The 15,154-nt window shown below is 35.6% G+C and overlaps 1 protein-coding gene across 4 annotated transcripts in view; it reads right to left on the bottom strand.

Annotated features, from left to right (window-relative positions):
- Positions 1-3,429: 3,429 nt before the first annotated feature.
- Positions 3,430-15,154, bottom strand: part of CEP57L1 (centrosomal protein 57 like 1) — a 73,355-nt gene continuing 61,630 nt past the window's right edge. Inside the window, exons 7-11 of one of the 4 annotated variants that reach the window (XM_012506097.2) lie at positions 14,677-14,763; positions 11,459-11,536; positions 11,099-11,292; positions 9,832-9,990; positions 3,430-7,815 (exon numbers count right to left, since the gene is read on the bottom strand). In XM_012506097.2, coding sequence (XP_012361551.2) covers position 7,815; positions 9,832-9,990; positions 11,099-11,292; positions 11,459-11,536; positions 14,677-14,763 — 519 coding nt within the window. In that variant the 3' untranslated portion in view covers positions 3,430-7,814. The remainder of the gene's footprint in view (positions 7,816-9,831; positions 9,991-11,098; positions 11,293-11,458; positions 11,537-14,676; positions 14,764-15,154) is intronic. The other 3 variants (XM_003255547.4, XM_030809539.1, XM_030809540.1) reach the window with 3 other exon arrangements.

Here is a 15,154-nt window from a genome sequence, read left to right as displayed (position 1 = left end):
ACTTTCCAATTCAGCAAGATTCTGGACAATGGCCCTGTAAACATCAATCTTGTATTTCAGGCATGAAATGATTCACATTCTGTACTAGGTTCAGTAACAGGTTTTTCCAAGAAATACCAAAGGTCAATGTACATTTAACTTTAAGGCAAACTAACAACAACAACAACAACAACAAAATGCCCCTCAAGGTTTTTTAGAACCTATCCTAAAATTTACTTAATTACATTAAGCCAAGTCAGGTTGAAAAGTACATTATTTTATGTTATTTTAGCTGACTGGAAGGTCTGGCTCACTTTACAATCCTCTGTTCTTAAAGACTAAGATTTCTTTCTTTAATTGTTTAGGTTAACTTTAGTAATTTGTAGTGGTGAAAAAACTTTTACAAGTGGGTAGAATCCCATTATAATGTGATTATATTTGGTGGCCTTATTATTGCTCATTACCCTATAACACTTCTTTCTACCTTCTGACCATAGTCCAGAGCAAAGTGGCTTTGCTGATATGGTTACAAGAAATCTATTAAATAGGATATTAAAAGCCAAAGAAATCCTCTCAGGAGTTAGTTTATTTAATGAAGCTATCTTTCAGGTAAGATATTTATCCACTTACTCATTTTAAAATATTCAATCAGGTTGATTGCTCAGTAAGATGACATGTTTTTAAAGAGTACTACATTGGTGGTATTATCAGGTTTTTAATTTTTATGGTGCCACTGACTGTTGATGCTCAGAAAAATAGGGTTTGTCAAATGACAGATCTTTGCTCTCTTCAGACTGGAGACATGCAGATAGTTTTTCTCCCACAAATCTCACATCCTTATTGGTTGTAAAACTATCTGAAGCACCTACAGAGCAAATTTCTTTCCTAATCATAAGACTCATGCTTGGTTAGATTTTACCCAGAGGTAGCATAATGAGGTCATTTTGTTAAGGGATTCATATTGAATATATTTATTTGCCCACATTAGAAAAGCAATATTTCTCTAATGTAAGTTGGCTAGTGTTTGAAAATTGTATTCTATAGACCAGGAAATGCAATAGTATTGATTAAAATGAGACTTCTTATCTGTAAAACACATGAAACAATATTTCTGGGATAAACAATAGATTGGAACATCCATAACAGGGGACTTGGGAGTATTCCTATTTTAAATTGGCTATTCCACTTTTCTCCACATCCTTCAAATTCATTCTCACCGAATACTTATTAAGAGCCAATTTTTTCTTCCCCAAAAAACACTTAGGGCTACATTAAAAATGACAACCTAGTACTCACAAAGTTTTACAAAACATTAGCTACCTTAATTATGTGTGATGCACTCTGATCTTTTTTTTTTTTTTTTTTTTTTTTGCTGATGGAGCCTCACTCTGTTGCTCAGGCTAGAGTGCAGTGCCACGATCTCAGCTTACTGCAACCTCCGCCTCCCTGATTCAAGCAATCCTCTGGCCTTAGCCTCCCGAGTACCCGGGATTACAGGCACATACCACCATGCCCAGCTAATTTTTGTATTTTTAGTAGAGATGGGAATTCACCATGTTGCCCAGGGTGGTCTTGAACTCCTGAGCTCAGGCAATCCACCTGCCTCAGCCTCCTAAAGTGTTAAGATTTTACAGGCTTGAGCCATTGCGCCTGGCCACATTCTGATATTTTCAATACTATTTTATATCATTTAAAAAATGCTGACCAGGCACGGTGGCTCACGCCTGTAATCTCAGCACTTTGGGAGACTGAGGCGGGCAGATTGTCTGAGTTCAGGAGTTCGTGACCAGCCTGGGCAACACAGTGAAACCCCATCTCTACTAAAATACAAAAAATTAGCAGGGCATGGTGGTGCACACCTGTAATCCCAGCTACTTGGGAGGCTGAGGCAGGAGAATTGCTTGAACCTGGGAGGCGGAGGTTGCAGTGAGACGAGATTGTACCATTGCACTCCAGCCTGGGCGAAGGAGCGAGACTCCAATCTCAAAAAAAAATAATAAAAAATGCTGGTAGTGACCCGCTAAATTGATTTGATAATCCACCGGTATGATATGACTGTATGTACTATGAAAAACACTGACTGGATCCAACCAATGAGGAGGCTGAAGTATGCAGAAATTGAGTGGCTTAAGTTCATAAGGGAAGTATTGACTTACAATTCTGTGCAAGTCAATACTTGGCCTCTAGAATATAACCTTTCTGTATAATTCTTATTGTTCTGTTTTAGTCTAAGTGATCATTGCTTGATTTTCCCCCACTTCTCCATTTACCTCATTGTTTCATACCCACTTTTTCCACTCATGACTTTGAATTTGATTATAGACTGGCTATGGCCGGCATTATGTTTGAAATTACTAAAGGAACTGGTATCTTCAATCAAGAAGCCTAATAAAGAGTGAAAATCCTAGACCAATACTGCTACCAGGCAAAAAATTTAAAAAGGTGAAGGTATATAAATCAAGATAGATAGAAAATGAAGAAATTACAAACAGGCCAACTTCTAAAGCACTTTATCAGTAGATGAGAACAAACATTTAGTAGGCAAATAAATATTTGAGCATCTGCTCTGTGGTGGTCATTATGCCTCTCATGTCACTTACTGTTTTCTTCCTTTTAAATATATATATGTCTTATCTCTCCCTCAAGACTATAGGCAACTTGAAAATGGAATTCCATAGTAGCTAATACAGTACTTTGAGATCAATAATTAGAGATCAATAAATACTCACTGATGAACAAGTCAAACATACCAATATCCAAATAAAGAACTCTTGGCTCTCAAACCTCTTCCTCTTAGGATAGTATCAAAGAAAGCACCATTCTGGTGCCCACTGTTGGTGGAACCACATCCTGCCCCTCCCCAAACAAACAATACTGGGCTATTCCTTTTTTTGTTTTTTTGCTTTGAGGCAGAGTCTTGCTCTGTCGCCCAGGCTGAAGTGCAGTGGCACAATCTCGGCTCACTGCAACCTCCGCCTCCCAGGTTCAAGCAATTATTCTGCCTCAGCCTCCTGAGTAGCTGGACTGCATGCTACCATGCCCGGCTAATTTTTTTGTATTTTTAATAGAGACAGGGTTTCACTACGTTGGCCAGGCTGGTGTTGAACTCCTGATCTCAGGTGATCCGCCTGCCTCGGCCTCTCACAGGGCTGGGATTATAGGCCTAAGACACAGTGCTCGGCCCCAAATGGGAAATGGATCAATCTATATCAATAAGAAGAACACTCCCAATAAACCTACCAGGAAAAAAAAAATCACCTAATTCTTTAAGTAAACAATCTACAGCAAAAGTAACAACAAACTCTGGCCCAGACATTATTTTAAGTGTTAAATTTATATTTTTCTATGTCTCTCCTTACAGGAAAAAAAAAAAAAAAAACGAATTGAAAGACAAAGTTACATGAAAACAAGTAGATGGAATATGAAGAAAAAGGCTGAGGCATTGAGAAGGTCTATTTAATTACCAAGAAGTAAATTTATTTTCAGATGAGTGACAGTCAATATTATTTTTATTTATCCTCATCTCACTTTAATTAAAAGATGCAATGGCACGCATAGAGTTTTTAAAAAATCTCACAGTTGCTATTATGCCTTAGTGAGGGTTGTCTTGTCATATGTCTGAGTGTCAGCTTATACTTATCTAAACATCACCTACAATTAAATGTTCTCAGTAGACAAAGCTTTAGTTACAGCTGAATAGAGTTACAGGAAACCCCATTAGGAGTTTCATTATTTACTCTACACCAATAATGGCAGCTGTTGCATTTCTGTCCACAATGCACACTCCTTCCATTGTGCATAACTAACTGGCCTCTTCCCCTCTTAGATTGATTTCTCACATTACAAGTAAAATTTCTATTTAATTTTTGATCTCTTATCATAGATTAAGAATACACATTTAGGCTGGGTGCGTTGGCTCACGCCTGTAATCCCAGCACTTTGGGAGGCTGAGGAGGGCGGATCACCTGAGATCAGGAGATCAAGACCAGCCTGGCTAACACGGTGAAACCCCGTCTCTATTAAAAATACAAAAATTAGCTGGGTGTAGTGGCAGGTGCCTGTAATTCCAGCTACTCGGGAGGCTGAGGCAGGAGAATAGCTTGAACCTGAGAGGTGGAGGTTGCAGTAAGCTGAGATCGTGCCACTGCACTCTAGCCTGGGTGACACAGTGAGACTCCATCCCCACCAAAAAAAAAAAAAGAATATACACTCATAGTTAAAATTACACTTTTAAAGTAAGAAAGCTCTCATATCTACCTGCAGGTATAGAAAAAAAGGAATAAAGTAAGAAAGCTACCAAAAAAGCTCAAAAATAATTTTCAAGTACATTATCTACATTATCCCAGCCAGTTAGCTTACTATGTACTAAGTATCTCCCACTTTAATCTTAACATTGTTGAAAACTGAACATTTCCCTCTGACCCCCGTCTTTGTCTACAACCTAATAAAAATGGCTGAGTTGCCAATGATCCACCCAAGTACAGTTAATTCAGGATTCCAACTCCCATTTCCAGTATCAGAATATAGTCACAATACCTGCTGCTTCAAACACTGGAACTTTCTGGCTTCAGTTTCATGAAAATTGAGACCTGCCTTGGCTAGAAAATTCCAATTCCATTATTTCAATTTGTAATTACATAAAAACCAAACAACTGTTTTTTACTTAAGTGAACAAAATCCGTGAAATCATACCAAGTTCCTGCTAGACACAGCCCAGCTGTGAGGTTGCTATAGAAACTCTTGTACACTGACCGTAGACTGACTGCTCCATCCAGCAAAGAAATCTTTTGCTCCACCCCGAGGAGTCAAAGGCTCTGGCAAGCAGGCAGTCTGTGAGTTCAGTAGCTGTGATGAAGCAACAAGACACCATTCTTCATTGTCTCTCAATAATAAATGTCACCTCAACAACCACACCATACTCCAAACCTATTTGCTGTGTGTGGTTATATATTTCAGCACAATGACAGGACTGTGTTCTTTACCCCTTCCCATTAGAAACCTGGGCTAGGAAAGATGCCAAAGCCATTTCCCTTCAGGCACACAGAAAGAGACAAAAACCAAAATAAGTGAGAATATTCCCACTTTTACCAATAATATATTTAGGTGTTTGCTTTTAGGCTTCAACCCACGCAAACATGTGTTCTACTTTTTTTTTTTTTGCCACTCAGATTCAAAAAATATTTATTGAGTGTTTATAAAGCGTCAACTCTTCTGTGGGTGCTTTCCCATGTTATTTCATTAACTCCTCACAACAAATTAGTATAGTCCTGTGAGGGAGATATTAGTATAATCCTCACTTTACAGATGAGAAACTGAGGCTCCAGAAAGTTATCTGACTTGTCCAAGCTATTAAATGGTGGAGTCCCAGAATTTGAAACCAAGTTTCCTAGCTCTGAAGTTGTGGTTTTTTCTACTACACTGGACTAATTTTTAAGAAAATTCTCAGTTGAAATATTCCATGTTCCTAAAACGGTTTTAATTTTTTTTTTTTTTTTTTTTTTTGAGACAGAGTCTTGCCCTGTCACCAGGCTGGAGTACAGTGGTGCGATCTCAGCTCACTGCAACCTCCACCTCCCAGGTTCAAGCGATTCCCCTGCCTCAGCCTCCCAAGTAGCTGGGATTACAGGCACACGCCACCACACCCGGCTAATTTTTGTATTTTAGTAGAGACGGGGTTTCACATGTTGGCCAGGATGGTCTCAATCTCCTGACCTCGTGATCTGCCTGCCTTGGCCTCCCAAAGTGCTGGGATTATAGGTATGAGCCACCGTGCCTGGCCGGTTTTTAAAATTTTAATGATAATTTTTAAAGCAATACATTTTCACAAGTAATGACTTTATTATTAACTAAATATATTCAGCCACCTTCCTAAATGTATAGAAAACAAAGGCACAGAACTATAGGTCTGCATTATGGTCCTGGTGGATAGCAGAAAGCTAAAAAGTTTAGCAAAAAGCTAAGCTTAAAATATAAAACTCATATCCTCAAGGAGGCAAGGCAAAGTAGAAAAACAGGTAAGGTGATGCAGCCGAGTTTAGATCAAACACCCTATGGAACATCTCCAGGGCTGAGGAGCTAAGGGTGTGAATGAGTGGGGGTGAAAGCTGGCAAAGGGCACATGCACTATTTACAACAGGAGGAAATTTTGATCTCTGCCATTAACTAATTTCAAGGACAATTTCAAGTATCAATGTGCCCATCTTCAGTCACTTCCCCACTTCCAGGTATGGAAGGTCTTCTAACATGGTATCTCTCCTCACCATTAGAATGAATTACAGTTCTCTTCCTCCCCAAAAGATCCATAATTACCAACTTTTTCCTACACAAGCTAATTGGGAATTTCCTAGGAAAACAGAAAAACTGTCTTTTAAAAATTGCTCTCCTTAGCTTCCCAAGATCCTGACCTAAAAATTCTTTCACATCTATAGCTTGAACATTCCATCAGCTGTGGGTTCAAAGAATTCAGTAAATATGTACCTCCAACTCTGTCCCTTAGGAATCACCATCTCTTAAACTGCTACCCTATATTTAAGCCCCTCCATTCTATTACACCTTTTCTGTCTGTCCTCTATTTCTAATTCAGTTCATGACTCTAGTTCCCCAGTTGTCTCAGAAGATTTGAGTGAGAAACCAAGAGTTCAGAAGAGTTGTACTAGTTCCCATAGGCTTCCAGAAAAATGATCAAGTGCAAATTTATTATAAAGCATGCGTACACAATGACATTTGACATTATTGATTTTAAAATATAAAAAATAAAAATATACCATACTACCCTGAATTTCTGCTGGATGAGGTAATTTAATGCCCAGCTTCCTCTTCTATACTTTCTTGTAAAAAAAAAAAATACCGCTTTTGTGGGTCCTAGAAATTCACAGTCTCAGTTTATACTGATGGACATTACATACAATGCAAAGAATAATAGTCAGCAAAAGTTATAAAAGTTATAAAGTAGTAAGATAAAATTGATCATTGATTTTTTAAAAAAACTAGTTTTGTAAAAGAGAATGGGAATAGCAGAGGAAAGCTTCTGCAACTGAATTACTGTCTCCTAAAAATTAAGTAGCTATAGGTTCCCATTGTCTCATAAAACTTGGATTAAAGGCTTCTTCATAAAACTGTGTAACTGTTAAGTTTTTCCTTTTCCAAAAGAGAAAAACATTTCACAGCTCTAAAACAAAATAGAAAAAAGGCACCAAGAAAGCTAAATGATCTTTCTGAACTCTGTTCATTTAACATTGGTTTTTAAGGTTCCAAACCTACTAAACGAAAAGTGGAATGAATGGTACTTGTAGCTCGGATTTAACTCAATTTTGAATATTGTCAATCTAGTACAATTTCTTAAATTTAGCTTAAGATATCTGCAAAGCAAACAATGTTTCCAAGACAAGATGAAGTTACGGGCTTCAATCAATAAGAAAAATAAAAAAGTAATTAATTTATTATTTGGAACCCAGTAGGTCATTAGGCATTAATTTTTAAATACTGCAACTTCATGTTTTATAGAAGCTAGAAACATGATTCAAAATGTCACAAAGTTATATTAAATTAAAACCACTTTAGACAATTCAAGGTCTCATTGACAAAGTTCATTAAGGTGACAGTTTTACTGTTTTATTACTGTTCCCACATGATATCATCTCTTCTCAATTTCATTTGAAGATTATGAATTCGTATTGGATGAGAGCTGCTGTTTTTCTGAAAAAGGTTAGTGTCAGTCAAACATTTTCTGGGGATATTTTTTATGTTCTTTGATCCTCTAGGGTAGCTGTCTTCTTGCTGAATACCTGAAGCTTCACTCATCTTTGAGTTTTGAACTTTTTGCAGCAGTTTACGGACCTGGAGAGAAAAAAAAAATCTAACATTTTAGTCAAAAATATACTAAAAATATATTCCAAAATAGGTTGAATTGATGGTTTAAAGTTAAAAAGTTAAAATTGAACATTAAAAAGTTCAATTCAGTAAGTTTTTAATTTATTGAACATCTATTACACGCCTAACACTTGTCAGGTAGAAATATAATGAAGAAAAAAGCTCTTACTTTCAAGGAGCTTACTGCTCCTATTAGTGAAAAAAAGCACATATGTGACAACCAGAGAATACTCTGAGCCAGGGTAACTTTGAATAAGACAAAAAGTGTATATGTAAGAAGGCCAAAGTCAGATAAGGTCAACATGGGCTGCAGAGATTGAGGGAAAGGTTGTATATAAGATTTTAAACTGGTAAAAACTAGAGAACAGAGAGGACAGAGAATAACCTTTCAGGTAACATTAACAGCAAAGCAAATAATCAGTTCTAGGAATGAGTATCAAGTTTTGAAAGTTATACACACACATGTGTGCATATGTATGTGTATATGTATATATATATATATGTGTGTGTATAAATATGTGTTTTTTTTTAATTGCCCTTCAGTAGTACTTTAAATTCAGGAATACTTTTGTGTACAAATACTTTTGTGTATTCCTGAATTTAAAGTACTACTGAATGGAAGTTTAAAAAAAAGTTAAGGGAATAACTTTATCACCTTGAGTAGTATATGGTAATAGTGGAGGCAGACAGAATTAAACAAAAATAATACATATCAACTAGCCAAAATCCATTTCTTCAAAGTCCAACCCATTACTTAAGCTATTTCACTTGAGCATAGGTCTAATTTGTAGAGCTGATCCAGACTTTGGGGGAGTACCTAGTTCTCTATTTGGCTAACAGTCAATTTTTATTACAGATATTACATTTATCATAATAAAATGCTTAAAATTTATACTGCTATAGCTATTATGGAATATAAATCATGTTTTTCAAAATATAGTATATATATACTACCTGAGTTTTAAAAATGATAATTCTTCTATTCCTTTCAAGTTTCTCCTATGCAATTTCAAGAAAGTGTACAAGTTGTAGAATTTTCACTCCAAAACAATCATACAGAAATTTTTACTTACTATAGCCTTAAAAGCCAGTAAAATAAAAATATTTGTTTTAAAAATTTCACTTTTTTCTTCCTTTCCTTCTTTCCCACAATAAGAATAAAAGTAATAATATTCTGCATCTTTTATTATTTTCCTATAAAAGGCGGGGAGGCTTATTTGTGACATTCATATATCACTAACTTATATGAATGATGATTTTGTCCATAGGCAGATGGCTACATGATGTGACTTGAGGGTTCCTGGGAAAGGCTCCCTCTGCTTTCTGCTCCAGCAGTGTAATAGTGCTGCAAGTTCAACCTACGGAGTCATTGTCTTGGAATTAAATATTACATTCCATGATTTTTCTGTTAAAATAAGAAAACTGTTAGCTATTCTTAGTTATTACATCTTAACATACAAGTATAGAGTTTTCCTCACCATCCCTGTCCTACTCACTACAGCTAGCTGAGTATAGGACCCCAGGGAATGGAACATAACACAGCTTGTTTTTGGGAAAGGGGAAATCATGCTTTAAGGACTGGGGCACTGCTTGGGAGCCAGGTTTATGTCTGGTAGTGAATGAGAGACCTGCTGACAAAAGGGGTATCACTAAGGCATTAGAAGAGAGAAGGAAAATGAAAAAGAATGCTAAAAGGGTAACTGGAGGGCTGCTAAGGCAAGTTTAGTCTGCCTCACAATTTCCCCACAGCAATTTCTGAATACATAACTGAACTTATTTGCTCACTTAAAAAATTTTAACTTGGAGAGTTATGTAGGAGGTCCATGTTATTCCAATGGGACAGATGGCTCTATTCTGTCATAGGCCTAAGGGACTACCATCCATTTTTGCACTAAATCCCATATACAGACCTCAAATTTGGAAAGTCATACAGAGATACAACACTGAATCCAGATATTTTATCTTTTTATTAAAATCTCTTACTAAAGCCTTCTTACACTGTCTTGATGCTTCTTCAGTTTGGAGATTTGTTCTCCTTTAATTTCCATTTTCTTGAGTAAACACTCTAGTTCACATTCTATGTCGTCACAGACTGAATGGCTTTCAGTTTTCTTCATTTGTTTCAGTAGTTCTTGGTGCTCCCTATGAAAGAATAGCAAATAGTAAGCACTATTATAGTTTATTGCATATATTTCTTTGCCATAATTAAGCAATTTTCTGTTCAATCATAAATTTTAGTCAGTTAAATATTAACCTTTAAAAACAGCCTCTTTCTTTAGGGTTAATTAAATCTATGGTAAATATAACCAGGCTCCTGTGATTTGAAATTAAATACCTTTAGAAATATCTTAAGACTGCTAAGCAACTTTTAAAAACATCCGAATTCCTGATGCTCATAGCTCAATGTAGCAAAATGTGTGATGTCTTTAACAGAGGTATTGAAGGGCTTTCTTCCTCATTATTGATATAGGATCTTTGGAAAAATTCCAGCTGTGGAAGTATCTGCCTGAAAAACTTCCGGATTTGGAGTTAGCCTACTGAAATGCTGTTAATAGAAAGAGTTATATATTCTACAGAGGTCTTAGATCAACTAGCTGGTCAGCCAAATCACGTGTTTCTGGAATTTCTGTTGAATATATATTTAAGCAGGTGGGCATAATATAATGTATCCCATATGGAAATCTTCTTTACTACAGATGGTTCAAAATTTGTAATGCAGACCAGCCAGAGTCTAAAACAAGGAATTACATTCCTACTTGTCTAATGAAATAATTCATTCAGCTAAAAGATTCTAAAACACAAAAGGAGAGCCTTTCTTATAAAAGCTTTTGTGAGTTTTAATCTAAGGTCATCAGATCCTGTATGTTAGAATGATAGTAATATCTATCAGTCCAGATTTTGGGAATACAGAAATACCTTAGAATGAAAAAGTAGTAGCTATAAAGAATTGAAATTTTAAATAGTAATAAATACAATGAAAAATAGTGGCAACAAACTGTCCAAATGGCTAAGTAACGTCTTTAAGAATTTATAAGTGGTATTGTTCTTAAGACTAAGAAGAAAAAGTGATATGGTACTTCTCCTGATAAAGAATAAAAATACTGGCCAGGCACGGTGGTTCATGCTTGTAATCCTAGCACTTTGGGAGGCCGAGGCAGGAAGATTGCCTGAAACCAGGAGTTCAAGACTAGCCTGGGCAACATAGCGAGACACTGTCTCTTAAAAAAAAAAAAAGAATATAAATACTTACATGCTCATTTGGTCCAGCTCATCTTGCATTGCCATCAAAAGTTCAGACAAATTGTCACAAATGGAAATGGACTTTTCTGAGTCAGGAGGAATAGCCTTACACCAGGAAGTTGTTCTAGAAGGCTTGGGGAGACATCTAGTCTCAGTCACGTTAAAAGGTTTCTGAAGGATATGTGGGTCACGATGTTGCCTCATCTGCAAAAAGTTTTGCATACTTGCATTCACAGAACAGCTTGCACTGGTAGACTTATGGGAAAAGAAACAACTGAGAATAATTTTAAATGACTAAAGATATTTAAATAGCACTTACAACAAAACAGGAGTTTTTTTGAACAACTATCTTCATTTTATCCCCTCTCACCTTTTCAGCCACAAAAGGCAGTGCTCCAAACTTTGAACAAATTTGCCAAGGTGGTCCTCTCTTTATACATTTAGTTTTCTAGAGATTGGCAAGAAAAAAACGTAAACAAGAAATTATTTTAAAAGTTAGTTACAATATGAAGAACTCTCAAAACTCAACAGAAAACAATGCAACTGGAAAATGGGCAAAAGACATGGACAGAAATTTCATTGACAAGGACATACGTATGACTAACATACGAAAAGATATTCAACATCATTAATTATGAAAATGCAAGTTAAAATTACAGTGAAATATCACTGCACATCTATCGGAATGGCCAAAATAAAAAACAGTGACAATACCAAATGTTGGCAAGCATGCGGAGAAAATAAAATCACTCACATATTGTTGGTGGGAATACAAAATGGTACAGCCATTTTGGAAGACAGTTTGGCAGTTTCTTATAAAGCTAAAAATGTACTTATCACATGACCCAACAATTGCTCTCTTAGGCATTTATCTTAGAAAAATGAAAACTTATGTTCACATAAAAACCTGTACACAAATGTTCATAGCAGCTTTATTTGTAATAGCTAAAAAACTGGGAACAATTGAAATATCTTTTTTTTTTTTTTTGAGACAGGGTCTCATTCTGTTACCCAGACTGGAGTGCAGTGGTATGATCTTGGCTCACCACAACCTCCGTCTCCCAGGCTCAAGCGATTCTCCTGCCTTAGTCTCCCAAGTAGCTGGGATTACAGGTGTGTGCCACTACTGCCCGGCTAATTTTTGTATTTTTAGTAGAGATGGGGTTTCACCATATTGGCCAGGCTGGTCTCGAACTCCTGACCTCGAATGATCCACTCGCCTTGGCCTCCCAAACTGTTGGGATTACAGGTGTGAGCCACCGCGCCCGGCTCCAGATATCCTTTAACAGATGAATGGTTAAACTGTGGTACATCCGTAATGCGGAATACCACACAGAAATAAAAAGGATGTATTGAGACATATGACAACTTGAATGGACCTCAAGGGAAAAAAGCCAACTGCAAAAAGTTACATACTGTATAATTCCATTTATATAACATTCTTGAAATAATAAAATACACAGATGGTGAACACATTAGAGGTTGCCAGTGTTCAGGGAAGGGGATGTGTAGCTATAGAGGGATTGCATGAAGGAGTTTTTTAGTGGTGGAAGAGTTCTGTATCTTGATTATTGTGATAGTGACATGAATTTACACATATGATTCTCTCATAAAATCTACACATCTGATTTTTATCTTGTAAAACTCTCCTACTGCTGTCAGTTACCATCTAAAATTACAACTCTAATCATGTCCCTACTCTTCTCAGAAACCTTCGATAGTTCCTGTTTATAGAATAAAAGTTCAAACTCTTAACATGGCATTCAAGGTCAGCCATTAGCTCACCCCAAGCTATATTTTCCATTTTAACGTTCATTATGATCCCATCTCACCCCCACTACTGGACTATTACTTATAGGTCCCTGGAAAAACCAACAACTCCCTCAGACTATAATACATTTTTCCTCATCTCAGTCTGTCAATATTTAATTTTTCAAGGCTTCCTTTAATATTGCTCTTGGATTACCTTTCACATACTCCTTTGTCTACACAGCACCACAACACTTTGTTTAAACTTCTATTAATCTTCTATTATACTGTTTTATACTTATATATTTATCTGTTTCTCACAAATTCCTGTCTTATCTTTTTATCACCTAGAGATACCAGCCTATGTAAGAGTTGAATGAACTATGTCCAGAACATGGAGAAACAGTGTGATGGGAAGCAGGTCTCTCATAGAGGCTTCTTGAAATCTGATCCTACTTTCAGCAACTTTAGCACTCCCTCCATCTTTAAAAAGAGACATCATTATTTGCATACCCTGTGAACTTGGGATTTGAACTAAGTACTTCCATAAAATGATTCTGCTGTTAATTACTCTCCTCTTCCAGGAGTTACCTTTTCTTTCTTTCTTTCCTTCATTTCTTTTATCTTCTCCCTGTACCTTCACTATTTTATAATAAATAGGTAAACTGAAAAAAGTTCCATTAACTCATCTGAGAAAGGATGCCATAAAACATACATATTGGGCAATATTGTTCCACTGGCAAATTACTTATAGTGATTTTTCTATTTGGCTTTGTAGCTGTGAATCTCATTGCACAAATAAGACACAAAACAAATATTTAGGAAAGGAAACAGCCAAAATAAGTCATATTGGGGAAATATTGTTATTGTAGTTTGAAAATTCTTTAAAATGAAAAAATTATGAAAAATACAGCCCAAGTATTGAACATTAATTTTTATTTACGTAATAAAACAGTAGCCAAAGTTAAGTATACTGTTCTCTCCATTATTTTATTCACAAGCTAAGTATATGGCAGTGGCCAGAATTCCCAAATAGCATCTCCTGTCCTCCACAGCAAATCACACAGAGAACACTCACTCCATTCATATCTGAATAAATAGTAATAATGGCCATCAAAACCATAATTCCAGAATCATAAGATTAAAAGGGATTAAAAACTTTTTTCATACCATTATATATAATTAAGAAGGGTTACTTGAATAGCATACATTCAAAACATCAATTCATCTAAAGAAAATATTGGTATATAAAGTACTAACTCTCCAATCCTTACTTTTGGGCAAATTCACAAGAAATAAGCATAGAAATTACATACAACAATAAATTCCATATATAAATGACTTTACAGACTTAACAGGTCTATAAAAAACCCGTTATTTTTTATTGTCTATATATTACATAAAACTGCTTTCAGGATCTATTATGTTGTCAGTATCTACTGTGTTGTTTAGTGCCTCTTTTACAAAGTATCACAAAATATGCTTCTCCAGAAGTTTAAAACTAGAAAAATGTTAATCTTTCTAGAAAAACTGGAGTGCTTCCTGTTATTTCACAAAGATAGTTATAGTGTCCATTATATGTTCCTTTTTGCTTTGGTTGTCAAGCAAACTCAGAGCTAAATTTTGTACATGACTGCTGCTACTTTTTTTAACCTGAATCTTATGAAATTTTCTGTCCTTATACCCCAAACCATCATCCATTACTTGGCACGCATTATTGCATGACTTTTATTTTATATCTTCAAATCCTTTTTGGAAAGGGGTAGATATAAGCATTAAGAGGGTATATAAATAAGTATTAGCAGTATTTTAGTTTGGGAAAAAATTTTATATGCACACCTTTGAAGATTTCTTCTTTTCCTTGGAGTGCTTTAGATTTGAAACTGAAGACATTATAATTTTACTGATTTCAAGTCCAGTTTGAAGCTGTAATATTTTAAAAAAAGGTTATAACATTGATTTGTAACATGGAAAAACATTGTAATGAGATATCAGGTCTAAGTTTATAAATATAAAAATGCTTTTTGAAGAAGAAAAGAAAAGAAAAGAAAATCCAAGACACTGTTTTTGTACGTATGAAGGTCACTAAGTCTATTGGTAATTACAATAATTTTCTGTTTATAAAAGAATAAGTTATTTAATATACATATAGAAATCAAACTGAAAACAATCTATCCTAGGAGTTCCTTCAACTGAGAATATATGTATTTGTCAGAATTTCAGAAGATTAAAAGACCTCTTGGTAATACATCAATGTATCATACTGGCTGACTGAGAATTTATTATAATGAAAAGACAATTTAGGAAGCAGAAATTA

This window comes from Nomascus leucogenys, chromosome 3, assembly GCF_006542625.1.
Source record: "Nomascus leucogenys isolate Asia chromosome 3, Asia_NLE_v1, whole genome shotgun sequence".
Classification (NCBI taxonomy): Eukaryota; Metazoa; Chordata; class Mammalia; order Primates; family Hylobatidae; genus Nomascus; species Nomascus leucogenys.
The sequence above is the reverse complement of the archived record's forward strand: the minus strand, read 5'-3'. Positions and strand labels throughout refer to the sequence as shown.